Source organism: Glycine max, chromosome 4 (genome assembly GCF_000004515.6).
Source record: "Glycine max cultivar Williams 82 chromosome 4, Glycine_max_v4.0, whole genome shotgun sequence".
NCBI classification, from domain to species: domain Eukaryota; kingdom Viridiplantae; phylum Streptophyta; class Magnoliopsida; order Fabales; family Fabaceae; genus Glycine; species Glycine max.
The window spans coordinates 44,654,229-44,670,543 of record NC_016091.4 but is presented as its reverse complement, the minus strand read 5'-3'; the positions used below and the strand labels follow the sequence as shown (position 1 = coordinate 44,670,543).

The following is a 16,315-nucleotide window of genomic DNA, read 5'->3' as shown; positions in this document are numbered from 1 at the left end:
TTATTTTAAAATTACTATGTTATGATTAATTATTTTTAATTTTGATGATGTAGGTATATCATGAATTCAATTATTACAGTGTTGTATTTCAACGGAAGAGTATATGAAGATAATGATGGTGTAATATTTGAAGGCAGTAAAAAGGCCATTCAGATTAAACACGGAATTAGTTTCAATGCTTTGAAAAAAAAATGGAGATAAGGTAAAGTTAGAAAATAATGAAATTATTTCTACTATAAGTTGTAGATTTTTAGTTTCAGGAAAATATGTTGCGTTGCAAATTTCTGATGACGAAGATGTTGAAACTATGATAGAAAGTTTTCAACAACAACAATAAATGTCAGTTCTGGAATTGTACGTAGAAAATGATGTTGCAGGTGGTTCGATGTTTCATGCTGCAAATTCTGTTACGTCATGTGGACGTAATGTATCTCATCATGAGTCGGAACTACCAAGAAATATAAGCAATTTACATGATGATGAAGATGATGATGATGATGATTACCTTGCATCTAACTCATACATTGAAGAGTCTTTCGATGAAGATGATAGTGATGATGAAATATCTGATACAGACGATGAAGTCACTGACTCCCAATAATTTCACCTTCTTGTGGTCTGACTCCCAATAATTCCTCACATAAATCAGCCCAATCAAGATTTGTTGGACCGATTAATGGTAAACCGTCCACACTTATACCTAACAACACAGAGACGTGTTGTAGAGTGATAGTACACTCTCCGCATCTCATGTGAAACGTATGTGTTTCCGGCCTCCATCTTTCTATCAGAGCACTAATTAGTGAGACATTTATTTTTAAGTATCCCATCTTGATAATCCACCCGAAAACAGATTGTTGAAGAAAAGGAAAGATTTGTTCTGGAATTTTTCTTCCTCATATGTAATTTCCTTTCTTCTTCCTCATTTCAAACATGTTCTGAAACATGCTTAGGTTGCATCCATAATACATCAATATCGATGGGGCCAGATTTAATGTTAATATGTGATGAAGATGATGATGAAGATACCATTGCTACTGTAAAATAAAATAATATTAAATTATGTGAAGAAAACTTTAATTTATTAGTAAACTTTAAATATATAACAATAAATTTGTAAAAAATCAAACTGGGCAATTTTTAATATATTCTATACATAAATTAAAATACATGTGAAGAAAACTTTAATTTTTTAGTAATTTTTTTTCTACAATTAACAAATAAATAATTGAATAAAATATGGACTAAGAAATTATTTATAATACAAACAAATATTGAAATGCAAAAAATCATTTCAATAATATATATACAAAAATAATAATAATAATGTACAATGTATCATATATTTAATCACTTAAATTTTCTAAAACAAATAATATTAACATACAAATTAAAACTAACAAATAATATATATACCATTCTAACTAAAAAATAATTAACTCAAATAATATTAAATTATCAACTCATTTATTTAAAATACAAAATTATAATACTAAAAAGATAAATTTACGTGTGTCAAGTGTCTAATATTACAATTATTTATTTAAGTGTCAAATATTTAATATTACAAAATCTAAAAATTTAGGTGTGTCTAAAATTTATAAATATATACCTAAAGCTAATATTAACTTGTGCCTAATACTAAAAAATCTAATATTACGTATCTCATCCTAAAGTATCATGCATGTATATATATTTATTAGACTAAACTATCATCCATTTAAATATATACATAATACTACAAAAGCTAATATCACATGTATAAAATTTAAGAATATACACAACAACTAAATATATATACACGTAATATTTTTATACTACCTAAACAAATATATAATATTCTTTTCAATTATACTTACTCATACAATTTTTTTACGAGAGATTAAGTTATAAAATAATTTCTTATTTAAAACTCATAAGAATAATTAGTTTGTCAAACCCGACAAAAGTACATCATATATTTTAATTCTAGGAATAATTAAGAATACAATTAATTTAGATTCTATACAACATATGTAATATACAAATAAAATAAATTTAGAAAAATAATTGAAACAAGTTGATAAGAAAGAATAATTATTTTAGAAAACTTTATATTTCTTGAGTTAGAATATATTTTATTTTACAGATATTTCTAGAATTCATAATAAAATTCTCATTCTTTGATAAAAAAAATTAATAATAATATTCTATGCTATGCTGTAATTACTACTAATACTAAAATATTATATACAATAACCAAATAACATCTAACAATATATACAATAACAATAACTAAATAAAATTTTAATTCTAACTAACCAAATAATATTTTCATACTAACTAACCTATATTTATTAATAAGTAAAAAATAATAACACAATAGCTACTCATACCAACTAATTTAAACTTAAAACTTTTGTTAATAATAACTAACCTACTATTTACATACTAACTAACTTAGAATATTTGTTAATACTAATACTAACTAACTTAAACTTATAATATATAATAGCATATTTACTTTTAAAATACATACCAGGAATTTAAGGGCACTTGAAGGGCACTTGAAGGATGAAAGCACAGAACAACACAAACACAATAATCTCTCAAACTCAAGAAGAAGAAAGAAAGAGAAAGCAAAGTAAGCTATGTAAGCATAAAGAATGAGTTCAACATTTTTTTTATAGCTGAAAACTTAAACCCCAACCCCAACGTTCAAATTTTTTTAACGTTCAGATGCTATATAGTATAGCCTTTTCAGAACTGAAAGCTAAACATATTACAAGGTGCAGACCATGAAAGCCTTCAACGTGAACCCTAGGTGCAGACTTAGGCTTTTCAGAACTGAAACAAAGCTTGAACACGTGAACCATGGGTGCAAACGTGCAGTCCCATCAAGCCTATCCCGCAGAAGCCAGTGGCGGGATCCCTCTCTCCCCCTATCCCGCTACACACACTGGCGATACCACCTCCCGCAACACCCTCTCTCCTATCCCGCCAGCTCCAAGGGCGGGACACCCTCTCTCTCTCCTATCTCCTCTCATCCCGCCAGCAGCAATGGCGGCACCCCTCCCCCTCTCTCCTAGTCAGCCCCTATCCCGCCATTGCCACTGGCGGTTCAAGCTTCCCGCCAGTGTCAATGGCGACACCCACGTCCAAAAGTGACCCCCCCTGAATTGTTTTAAAACAAACCTTGTTCGGTAAATAGTTTTCAAAACCAACCCTCCTTCGTAAATTTGCCACCGAGAAGATTCTAAAAATTGGAGCCAATACTAGCCTATTGTTGAAGTGTGGAGTAATTAACATGGATACAATTGACTTTCAAAAAGGTTAAAGAGAAATTATATTAAAATGTGTGTTTTATTAAACAGTGTAAAAATTAATTTTTAACAGTGTAGTAAATCATGTTTAAGATGTATATATTATTTGTATTTTCTTACAAAAATATTTTATATTTTTTAATGCAAATGTCTCGTTATTTCATTTATAATAATAAAATCAATACAAGATGAAACAAAGTTAACCTAGCTAAACTAAAAAAGAAATGTAACAAAGTTAAAAACATGTCTACATACATAAAATCTAAACATATTTACTAGAAAATGGACGACTCAGTTGGTTTGACAACGAACAATTTGATTATTAATTGTTTGTATTTTTAACATGCAGTATCTTGTATCATTGATTTCAACACTCAATTGACATAATCAAAAGTATACAGTATTTGTAGCTTTAAGGACTGTAATTTCTCAGACAATGAGACTTCAATTTGGCAATTTTAGACTAAAAAATTCACAATTAAATCATATCACTCATTTTAAAAAGAAATATCGTTCATAATAATTAAGTGCGTAATTCCAATCACTATCCCAATCTTATCGTTCTTCATACAAGCAACATACTTTAAAAGGATACACTCTCCTTCCATACAAAATAATTGTACACTAAGGAGTACCTCAATTATGTTCTTCTAAACTCTATTTTTTAGACCTGAACTAACTTTAGTACAAAAGACCCCTATCTAGAGGCTCAAGGGACTTCTCCCTTTAGACATGTAATCTTTTTAGAGTCTCTACGTTCTATCAATAATAAGTACATGCTTACTTGATCGTTGGAATGTTTGCTAGTGGACGCCGTAATGTATAGTAACATTCATATATGGAGTTCCCCATTACTTTATTGCTAACACATTTCCAATTATGGCTTGTGTGACTCTCTTTAACCATCTCATTTTAACTTCACATTATCTTTGCACACAAGACAACAAATGAAAAATGAAACTTTTCTATCATCTCATTGGCGCATCTTTGATCATCGGTTTAATTGTTATTTTGATTTTCTGGTTTACTTTTTTTAGAATTAATTTGGTTCTCTTATTATTGAGGGTTGGCACATTTATAAATTATAAACTAGTTAAAATAATTTATAAAATGTACAGTAATAAAATAAATTTATTTATTAAATGATTTAATTTAATTAACAATTGGCATTTATAATACTCGGTTGCTTCTTGCTTAAATAGCTTATTTATTTTAATTTTGTGAGTCTTAGATTTAAGTATTTTACACAAAAATATACTCCAAGGTTAATGTAGTTAAAGTAACTGTTTAACTTAATTTTATGATCTTATAATGCTTGAAAATATATTATTAATTATAAATTTAGTTAAGCAACAATACTTGTATAATCAATCCAATCATTTACTCGGATGAAAAAAAAAAATAAACAACTTTAATCCAAGTAACTCATGTAAATAGAGCATCGGAATTTATCAAACTCCAACACTAGAGAATATGCTAAAAGTTTTGCCTAAATTCAGTTTATCTTAGGATGGCATAGGTGACCAAGAAATAGAAATCACGCTATCACTTTTTGTCCTTTCTTTTCTTTTTAACATTTAGTTTCTTCCATTGTTTTCCTTTTTTCACTTTCTTGCGGATTTGAAAACCCAATCCATTCAATTGGGACCGCGAATACCAGAAGACTTGTGACTGACGACAGATTCTTTATAAAGATATGATCTTAAGCAACGTTCTTTTTCTTTTTGGTTTTGGTATACTGTTAAACAATATTCTGCTAGCTCGTTGGTTGGAAAAGGATTCATAAAATAAATATATAAAAAATGTGTAGTCCTGCTTAAAATTTGTTCAATATATTCTATATGACTTGCTACAAGCAGAAGCCACAATACACAATATATTTGCACCACAATATATATAAAAAGAGTAAATTACATTTGCTTGTGTTTTTCTCAAATTATATCTGATTTTTTTTTTACATTATTTTTATCTCTTTTGTTAATGTTATTAACTATATTGTGTTAACATCTTTGTTACACTTAATTTACACATGATACTCTTTTTTTTTTTTTTATCCTTCTTTTGCTAACGTTGTTAACTAACGTCAATTAAAGTAGACGAAATTGTTCTAATATCTTTGTTAAATACTCAATAACAAAATAATAATTGATCTTTTGACGGGACATTTCTTAAGACAATAACAGTTTTTCTTTAATAGTTGATTCTTACTTCATTGTTGCTAACACTTAAAGAAGATGCAGCTCAGGATTGAGACATTATATTAAACACATCACCATCAAAAATAAATATTTAAAAAAGGAGTTAAAAACACAAATACAAGAGCAAAACACTAAAATTAGAAGATAGAGAAATAAGAGAAGCAAAATATAAGAGGTCTCTTGAAGTTGCAAGAGAGAGAAATAAGAGAAGCAACGCAAAGAGTGACATTAGCATTAAAGAAAAGAAAAAAAAATAACGTCCATTTTTTTAAAAATTGAGGTTAACATTAAAATTCAACATCAATTTTTTAATAACAGAGATTAACAAAATTAGTTTATTTACAAAAATGGATGTTAATAAAATTAATATTGATTTTTTAAAAATTGATGTTAACAAAATTATTTTATTTACAAAAATGTCATTGTTTTTTTTTTATAAAAAATAGACATTAAAATAATAATGTTGAAAGTATTTTTTTTAGCAGGGAATGTTGTTTGTGGTCCATTAGTAAGCTTTTCTAGCATTGAAAAAGGTTGGAAATATATTGCATTCTTTTAGTACTATAAGGCAGAATGGGTTTCCTGTCATTGATGAACACCTTTGATAGATGAACCAAAATTATGTGGGCTTGTGCTATTAGGTCTCATTTACTAGTGTTACTAAAGGAAAATATTTTTTCAAGAGATGGTAATTTCATAGATCAAAGTATTTTCCAAAGAATTTCTACTTCAGATTTTGGAAAGGCATGATTAAGAAAGGTGATCACACTAGAGAGTCTTGATATTGAAGAAGAAGAGATGGATATGTGTGTTGATCTCCATCCCATAACCAATGCACCCCCTTAGGCCAAAGTTGCTATTCTTTTCTGCCAACATGGACTCAGGCATATATGTGTTGTTCCAATTAGCCAATGGATATGATATTCTTTCTTTTCCCTCCCAAAATACGTTATTATATACCCTTCACTGGAATATGTCATTTGCATTCTTTCACATGCAAACATTTCATTTTTCATATCTTTCTGTACCATTTATTTGAAGATTCCAAAATGAATAAACCATCAATTTTGTCATTGAAGTATGGCCCTTTCTTTCTCATAAATTGTCCCAAAAGTAATAAAAGTATTTAGCTAATCCCCGTAGTATTGAATATTTATCAATTTGGTCCTTAAGTTTATGTATTTGAGAAAAATTTAGGGATCAATTTGAACAATTTTTTTAATGTTTGGAGGATTACTTAGCATGATATACAATACTTGTGGCACTACTCGAGTAATTATATTTTATTTTTTACATTAGCCATCATTCAAAAGAAAGGGTAATAGTTTGAGGACAAAATTAATGACTTACTCATTACAAAATAGACTCAAGGGGCATTTAGAAAAACTTATTTTAAAATTAGCTCTTTTTAGCTTGTTTCAATAAGCTTGACATCTTTCTGTACCATTTAATAAGAGTTTATTGAAATGCATCCCTAATAGTATTACATTACAACTTAATTTGCTTATGCAAAATATGTTGATAATCCCTACATATTGCATAGACATCCAGTTGTTGAGATTCTAACAAGTCATGATTTTATCCAGAGCATGTTTTGGGACTTTACCCTGATATCAAGCCTCGCAAACGACAACGAGGGATCTCAGTGAAAAATATTATTTTTTCAGTGTTAAAGTGCTGCATCAATTAGTTGATCAAAAGTTTAATGTACAATACAATGCAGTAATTATTCACAAAACATTTGAAGCATAAATGCTGCATAAGATGTGACTGCTGCATAGTTTTGATGCATGATTTAGCAACTGTGTCCATATTAAGATTGTTAATTTATTTAGATAGACTCTTTTTTTTTTAAATGTAAATTATATTAAACCCAAAATGATATAACAATGTCCCCGTATAAAAGAAACTTAATCTTGTTAATAACTTCTATTACAGAAAATTGATAATCTTTAAAAATCAATTTATTCCTAGACAGCCAGATGCAGTAGACTGTAATTGCTATGGTCACACAACAAAATTTTCCTTGAACACCTCATGTGGATCTGTCCCCTAATTAAAGAGTAAGTAATGTGTTGTAGAGAAATAAAGCGTCCGTGGAAATGAACCCAATCACGAATATGAGTCCAAACTTAGAGAGGTTTTTTTGCACATTTAACTCCGCCTCATTTAAACATAAGAGACAAAAGAAACCCTTGTTAAAAAAAATTCTAATAATTACAAATTTAAAAATACTATATTTAGTATTATCTAAACAAGATTCATTTTATCAAACATATCTTTGAGCAAAAAAATATCCACATAAAAACATTGTATAAACTCATTTTTTTTAAAAAAAAACTTAAGTTTTTAAGATACTTTTAATTCAAACCTAAGATCATGAACTTTAATCGAAACATCCACTAGGAATTCTAAAATCCTGCGAAGGTGAAAGAGAAATTCCAAAATGCAATGACTTTTTCGATTTCATGTAAGCTTGTAACAAAAGCTTTTGATATTTTTTCTTTTCTAATTTTTAAATTCCTAAAATTTCAGTTTGAGGGGCGGGAAAAAAAAAAATTCTCTCTTCCAAAATTTGCGTCCCTCCCGCCAAAGAAAATGGTCCAATCTTATATAGTTGTGTGGAGGTAACCCTAAATTCAAAATATGCCCCTGCAACCCAAATCTTCTGAAATCCTAAACTAAGTTTCTGTGCTAAGTGCTAACCCTAATTCGTTATGGCAGATGGAGCGGTAGCAAGAGGGAGGTGACGGACGCTTTTCGGAGACGCAAATTGAGGAGTAGCCGCAAAGCCCAGAAAACGCCCTGAACCCTAATTCGTGGAAGACATGGGTTCAGCTTCTCTTCTAAATCCTTCTCAACCAGGTTATAATAACATTAACATTATTAAATCTTTTAGGATGTTAGTATTTGGTAATGCACGGATTGTGATGAAGGGCAAATAGATTTTAAATCTCTATGTAATTCTTTTTTTTAACACGAGAGGCAAAGATAGACTAAAAGGATGGAAAATATTTTGGAAATCTATTTGATGCTCGCATAGATAAGTATCATCTTTTATGTACCTGCTTTTGTATGATCATGTATGAAAGTTCTATGCCCTTTTTGTCCTTCTATATTTTACAGGCATAGTGGATGATTATGATGCTTATAAGTTACTTAGCAGTTCCTTCTGCCTCAAGCATGTCCCAATTGTCATTTGTTGTGTCCCCTATACCTGCATTACTGCTTACCTTATTTTTCTTGACAAAATTTTTGAATTTATGTCTTTTTTTTTTTTGGCTAAATAGGCGTTAAGAAGAATGACAAGAGCAAACAGAAATCGGTCGTTTCCAAAACTGAAGAGGAAGTTATGTTTAAAGATAAACAAAAGAAACGGAGTTTGTCGGAGAGCAGTGAGCAGACTGCTGCTATGCGCAAAATGCCAAAACGTGCTGCGGCATGTAAAAATTTGAAGGAGAAATCCTTTTTGATATATGAGAAGTCCTGCCTCATTGAAACAGAGAAGGATCATATTGTAGAAGAAGAAAGTCTGGCTGTCCGCATGACAGCTGGACAGGATAATGGTTGTCCAAATAGGCGCATTACAGAGTTTATCCTTCATGATGAAACTGGTAAATCCCAGCCACTTGAGGTGCTGGAGGTTGATGATTTGTTTATCACTGGACTTGTATTGCCACTTGAAGCCAGCTCTGGCAAGAAAAAAGAGAAAGGTGTTAAGTGTGAAGGCTTTGGTCGAATTGAATCATGGGATATATCTGGTTATGAAGATGGCTCTCCAGTGATATGGCTTTCTACTGAAGTTGCTGATTATGATTGCCAGAAACCTGCTGCTAGTTACAAAAAAGTTTACGATCTTTTCCTTGAAAAGGCCCGTGCATGTGTAGAAGTATACAAGAAACTTGCAAAGTCCTCTGGTGGTGACCCTGATATAAGTCTTGATGAGTTACTTGCTGGCATGGTGCGGTCTATGAGTGGTAGCAAATGCTTTTCTGGAGCTGCATCTATAAAGGATTTTGTTATTTCACAGGGTGAGTTCATTTATAAGCAACTTGTTGGTTTGGATATGACATCCAAGGCAAATGACAGGATGTTTGCAGATATTCCTGCTCTTATTGCTCTTAGAGATGAGAGTAAGAAACAAGTACATGCACAGGTAATGCCCTCAAATGGGAGTTTAAGGATTGATTCAGGAGTTGGAGATGAAGAAAACAAGAATCAGATGGATTCAGTAGCTTCTGTAAACGAGGAAGATGAGGATGCAAAGCTGGCACGGCTGTTGCAGGAAGAAGAGTATTGGCAATCTATGAACCAGAAGAAAAACTCCAGATCAGCCTCTGCATCGAACAAATACTATATCAAAATTAATGAAGATGAGATTGCCAATGATTATCCTCTACCTGTTTATTATAAAACCTCCCTTCAAGAAACAGATGAGTTTATAGTTTTTGATAATGACTATGACATATATGACACTCAAGATCTCCCTCGAAGCATGCTGCATAATTGGTCTTTATACAACTCAGATGCAAGATTGGTTTCCTTGGAACTTCTGCCTATGAAACCTTGTTCAGATATCGATGTTGCAATCTTTGGATCAGGTATAATGACTTCAGATGATGGAAGTGGGTTTCATCTTGATACTGAGGCTGGCAAATCTTCTTCCGTTGGTTCTGGAGCACAGGTTGCTGATGGAATGCCAATTTATCTGAGTGCCATAAAGGAATGGATGATTGAATTTGGATCATCTATGATTTTCATATCCATCCGAACTGATTTGGCCTGGTATGATGCCTCTTATCTAAAATAAATGCTATTTTTTTATATATATTTCAAATTTCAAATGCAATAGAATTAGAAATATCCATTTGATTATGTGGGTAGCAAACTCTCAATTGTCAATATAAGCTATTTGTAACCAAATTGTTGCAAGAAAAATGGGTTAACTGCAATGGATGAATGTCATATCATGTGAATGAAACATTTGCACATATTATTTGTAAATTCATCTTAGAATAGTTTGGTTCTAAATGTCAGAAAATGAAAACTAGGTTCATTCATACTTCATTCCTTTCAGGTATAGACTTGGCAAACCAGCAAAGCAGTATGCTCCTTGGTATGACACAGTATTGAAAACTGCAAGGCTTGCTATAAGCATTATCACCTTGCTGAAGGAGCAGAGCCGAGTATCACGACTTTCCTTTGGAGATGTCATCAGGAAAGTATCTGAGTTTGATAAGAAAGACGGTTCTTACATTTCTTCTGATCCATTGACTGTTGAGAGATATGTTGTTGTCCATGGACAGATAATTCTGCAACTGTTTGCAGAATTTCCTGATGATAAGATCAGAAAGTCTGCATTTGTGACGGGTCTTACAAACAAAATGGAAGAGCGCCACCATACCAAATGGTTGGTGAAGAAGAAGAAAGTTGTGCCAAGGAGTGAACCAAATTTAAATCCTAGAGCAGCAGTGGGTCCTGTTGTATCCAAGAGGAAAGCTATGCAAGCTACAACGACAAGGCTGATCAATAGAATATGGGGAGAGTATTACTCAAACCACTTGCCAGAGGATGCAAAAGAGGGAATTGCTAGTGAGTTAAAGGATGAGGATGAAGTGGAGGAACAAGAAGAAAATGAAGATGATGACAATGAGGAGACAATACTTTTGGAGGGAACCCCAAAGGCACATTCAGCTTCAAAGCAAACCAAAAAATTTTCTGCTGAAACAGAAATAAGGTGGGAAGGGGAACCTGAAGGGAAGACTAGTTCTGGATATCCTGTTTATAAACAGGCAATTATTCGTGGGGAAGTTATTTCTGTAGGAAGATCTGTGTTGGTGGAGGTTGATGAAACAGATGAATTTCCAGACATATATTATGTTGAATATATGTTTGAATCAAAGATCGGAAGAAAAATGTTCCATGGTAGGATGATGCAGCGTGGTTGTCAGACTGTTCTTGGCAATGCTGCTAATGAGAGAGAGGTGTTTTTGACTAATGAGTGCAGGGATTTGGGACTGCATGATGTCAATCAGACAGTTGTTGTAAATATTCAAAATAGGCCTTGGGGACATCAGCATCGAAAGGATAATATCATTGCAGATAGAGTTGACAGGGCTCAAGCAGAAGAAAGGAAGAAGAAAGGACTACCTACTGAATATTACTGTAAAAGCCTGTACTGGCCTGAAAGAGGTGCTTTCTTTAGCCTTCCACTTGATACTTTGGGGCTAGGGTCTGGTGTTTGCCCATCTTGCAAAATACAGGATGCTGAAAAGGAGAAGGATGTTTTCAAAGTAAATTCCTCCAAGTCTGGTTTCCTATTGAAAGGAACTGAGTATTCTCTTAATGATTATATTTATGTAAGTCCCTTCGAATTTGAGGAAATGATAGAGCAAGGAACTCATAAGAGTGGGAGGAATGTGGGGTTGAAAGCTTATGTTGTGTGCCAAGTGCTTGAGATTGTTGTCAAAAAGGAAATTAAAGAAGCTGAAATAAAGTCTACACAAGTCAAAATCAGGAGGTTCTTCCGACCAGAAGATGTATCAAATGAGAAGGCATACTGTTCTGATATACAAGAGGTATAAGCAACTTAAAAGTTAATACTTGAACTTGAATGAACCCATGCACACATGCACATAGGAGAGGTATCACAAATGATTTTACTGAAAGAGCAAGTAAAACTGGCTACAGCTTTTGTACCAGTCTTAGATAGCATGATTGTGTGGATTTTATAATATTATTTTTCCTAAGTCATCGGTGCTTGATCTGACTGTGATAAGTGAGCTGCTATTTGTGCATATTGCTCTTATAATTTGAGGATTGGTTCTACTTTGTTTATCTTGTCTATAAGTTTTATACTGATTTGCATTTCATAATTTATATTTTAGGTGTATTACAGTGATGAAACACATATAATCTCTGTAGAATCCATAGAAGGGAAATGTCAAGTCAGAAAAAAGAATGATATTCCCGAATGCAGTGCCCTTGGCAGAATGTTCCAAAATGTTTTTTTCTGCGAGCTCTTGTATGATCCTGCCACTGGGTCACTGAAGAAGGTATTGTGTATTTGGCCCTGTTAGACAAGTGTTAAGGTGCTTGTTAATCCAGCAGATAAATCTGCAAAAGTATTGGAATTTTATGGTTTATAGAATTTTCTGTTTTTCATTTTAAATGAGTATGGCCTATTTGGACTCATGTTATTGAACTCATTGTATGGATAAGTTCAATAACTGTATGCTGTGTTCTGTTCCCATTTTCATTTAATTACTGTCCACAACCTTTCTGTAGTTCTGAGTAAAAATGATTGCTTTGTGGAGTGTTGCTGTGTGATTAGAATCTATCTAAAGCTTGATCTTGTTGCCTGGTTTCACACAATATATACTTTTGGTAAAAAAAATATTCAGCAGCTTAAATTTATGTTATTCGAAAGTGTCACATTGTAGCAACTGAGGTTTTTCACCTGTACTAAAGATCAACTCAATCAGTTGCCATAATGACATTGTTCACTGGTATTATGAAAAACTCTATCTTGTTATTAGATCAATACTCAATTCAATCCAATTTAAAATCATTATAAATAATATCCTATCTGCCATTATTTTTGAAATAATTAAACTCAAATTAAGTATTTTGGTTTAGCTCAAGATAACAGACCATCATCAATTCAACAACAGGTGGAAGTATTAGGTATGGTTTTTCAGTAATTAACTATTTTCTTTTTCAATTGTTTGACAGTTGCCGGCTCATGTAAAAGTAAAATATTCAAGTGGACAAACATCTGATGCTGCAGCTAGAAAGAGGAAAGGAAAATGTATAGAGGGAGATGATGTTTTAGAGTCCCCAAATGAAGGAAAAACATTAAATGAAAAACGTTTAGCAACCTTGGACATTTTTGCAGGTTGTGGTGGCTTATCAGAGGGGTTGCAGCAGTCAGGTGATCTTAACTACATAATTATAGCAAGAAACCCAACTGTATCTGCTACCGATGCAAAATAAGACTTTTATTTCTAAAATGCTTCAGGAGTTTCATCAACTAAATGGGCTATTGAGTATGAAGAACCTGCTGGGGATGCATTTAAAGCTAATCATCCTGAGGCATTGGTGTTTATTAACAATTGCAATGTTATTCTTAGGTAAAGAATCTCATTTAGATAACATATTCCAGACCCTAAGGTTGAAAGGAGTGGAACCTATTTAAGTGACTGTTAAATTATTCTTGTTATGTAGGGCTGTAATGGAGAAGTGTGGGGACACAGATGATTGTATCTCAACATCCGAAGCTGCAGAATTGGCTGCAAAGCTTGATGAGAAGGAAATAAGTAGTTTACCAATGCCTGGACAAGTTGATTTCATCAATGGTGGTCCTCCATGTCAGGTCTCTCTAGCTGTTGGCTTTGTATTTATTGTGCTGATGAATATATTATAGGGTAATTGTTTAACACTTGTTTTGCTTTCAGGGTTTCTCTGGGATGAATAGGTTTAACCAGAGCAGTTGGAGTAAAGTCCAGTGTGAGATGATATTGGCATTCTTATCCTTTGCCGATTATTTCCGGCCAAGGTATTTCTTGTTGGAGAATGTGAGGAACTTTGTGTCTTTCAATAAAGGGCAGACATTCCGTTTAACTTTGGCTTCACTTCTTGAGATGGGCTATCAGGTAAGATTATGTTACTGTGTCTTTCTTCCTGAGTAATTGCACTTAGAATTGATGAATAGTATAGAACCTCAAGGAAGGAACTAATGAATGCTGATTTGCTTGTCTAAAAGGTGAGGTTTGGTATCCTTGAGGCTGGAGCATATGGGGTTTCCCAGTCAAGAAAAAGGGCATTCATATGGGCAGCCTCTCCTGAGGATGTGCTTCCTGAATGGCCTGAACCAATGCATGTCTTTTCGGCCCCTGAGTTGAAGATTACATTATCAGAAAATGTCCAGTATGCTGCTGTCCGCAGTACTGCAAATGGTGCTCCATTACGTTCAATAACTGTTCAAGATACTATTGGTGATCTCCCAGCTGTTGGCAATGGAGCCTCAAAAGGAAACATGGAGGTATATAAAATAGGAAAGATACATATCTTATATTCTTCCATAATGAGTTTTCTCTACACTCACTAATTAACTGGGTTTTATGTTGCATAGTATCAAAATGATCCAGTCTCATGGTTTCAAAAGAAGATTCGAGGTGATATGGTTGTCTTGACTGATCATATATCAAAGGAGATGAATGAATTGAACTTGATTCGATGCCAGAAAATTCCCAAGAGACCAGGCGCTGATTGGCGTGACCTTCCAGAAGAAAAGGTGAAGTTAAATATTTGAGTTTTAGCATAACATTTTTTGTGATCTATCTAATATGTGAAATCTAATGAAATGCAGATAAAATTGTCTACTGGACAAGTTGTTGATTTGATACCATGGTGCTTGCCAAACACGGCTAAGCGGCACAATCAGTGGAAGGGACTGTTTGGCAGGTTGGATTGGCAAGGGAATTTCCCAACTTCCATTACTGACCCTCAGCCAATGGGGAAGGTTGGAATGTGCTTCCACCCTGACCAAGATAGGATTCTTACTGTTCGTGAATGTGCTCGGTCTCAAGTATGTCCATAACTCTAGTTGTCACCCTAAATGCTTTGATAAGAAATGAAATCCTAACAAGTTGGAATTTCTAATATTTGTGAACTATTATGGATAATTTTGATCATGTTACCTTAATAGAGATGTCCTAGAAATTAGTTTCTATGATTAAGTAGTGAGCATAATAATGTTTAATAAGTAAATAGAAAACTATAGTCCTTATGATCTCGGCCTAAAAAATAGGAATATATTATATAATTTGATATAATTTTTTATACCTGAGCATATTTTACATCTTTATGAATGTAGGGCTTCCCAGATAGCTATCAATTTGCTGGCAATATCATACACAAGCACCGGCAGATTGGTAATGCTGTGCCTCCTCCTCTGGCATCTGCATTGGGGAGAAAGCTCAAGGAAGCAGTGGACAGTAAGAGCTCCACTTAGAAGATGGGGCTTCTACATTTTTTGAAATATCATGCTTATTGTATTCATATCAGTCACCAAGATATTGCAAATCATTATTCAGGGTTCCAGAAACTAGAAACCCTTGTATATAGTGATATCCATTGGTCATTTGTTTTGAGGCTAATTCCTTGTTTAACTTTCCTCAACCAAGGAATTGTATGGATGATGTTATGATGTTCATTTTCTATCAACTAGTATTTTCTTGATTAGATAATATTTTGGCTGTTTATGACAGAAATGGCTGGGAATTTAGAATTACCTCCCAATGTATATAGTTGACAATTGAGACCAATTTTGTCATTTTTTTTAACTTGTTATGAATATTTGTTGTTGCAAGTATTTGGCTAAGAACTAAAAAAAAGGTAATACCTTCTTTCCATATCTTTTGATGTTTTAGCTTTCAATTTTTTTTTCTCAAAACAATGATGTTTTAAACTTTCGAAGTCTCTTTGATTTTTTTTTTCTCAAATATATTCTTATTTAATACTTAATACTAATAGTGTAAGTATCAAAAATAAAATTTTAAAGGACATTTTAGTCCAAATACAAACATTTTTAGTTCCATTAAATGTTTCTTAATCTATGTATAATAATTTTAAACATCAAAAGATATGAAAAGGAGATAGTATTTGATTAAGAAACTTGCATAATGTTTGAGTACGAGGTAACAATTATTTAGTGAACTAATTTATCTCATTGACTTTTTACAAGTTAGTATAACTCTCTTTTAGATTTTGGTTATAGTGTCTAAACTTATTATTTTCTTTTCCATTTTAAAA

The 16,315-nt window shown here is 32.5% G+C and overlaps 1 protein-coding gene across 1 annotated transcript; it reads left to right on the top strand.

Moving 5' to 3' along the window:
- The first annotated feature begins 8,136 nt into the window (after nt 1–8,136).
- On the top strand, nt 8,137–15,828 carry LOC100802765 (DNA (cytosine-5)-methyltransferase 1). Its single transcript, XM_014774802.3, has 12 exons — nt 8,137–8,365; nt 8,791–10,285; nt 10,578–12,078; nt 12,388–12,555; nt 13,235–13,433; nt 13,521–13,632; nt 13,727–13,874; nt 13,957–14,154; nt 14,265–14,543; nt 14,634–14,795; nt 14,871–15,089; nt 15,378–15,828. Exons 1-12 carry the CDS (start codon nt 8,329–8,331, stop codon nt 15,513–15,515), a joined length of 4,656 nt encoding a protein of 1,551 aa, XP_014630288.1. The 5' UTR covers nt 8,137–8,328; the 3' UTR covers nt 15,516–15,828.
- The last annotated feature ends 487 nt before the right edge of the window (nt 15,829–16,315 follow it).

Coding starts and splice junctions, on each gene's coding strand:
- LOC100802765 (XM_014774802.3), top strand. CDS start 8,329: ATGGGTTCAGCTTCTCTTCTAAATCCTTCTCAACCAG. Junction 10,286..10,577: donor ATCCGAACTGATTTGGCCTG/GTATGATGCCTC, acceptor CATTCCTTTCAG/GTATAGACTTGGCAAACCAG. Junction 13,434..13,520: donor AGAGGGGTTGCAGCAGTCAG/GTGATCTTAACT, acceptor AAAATGCTTCAG/GAGTTTCATCAACTAAATGG.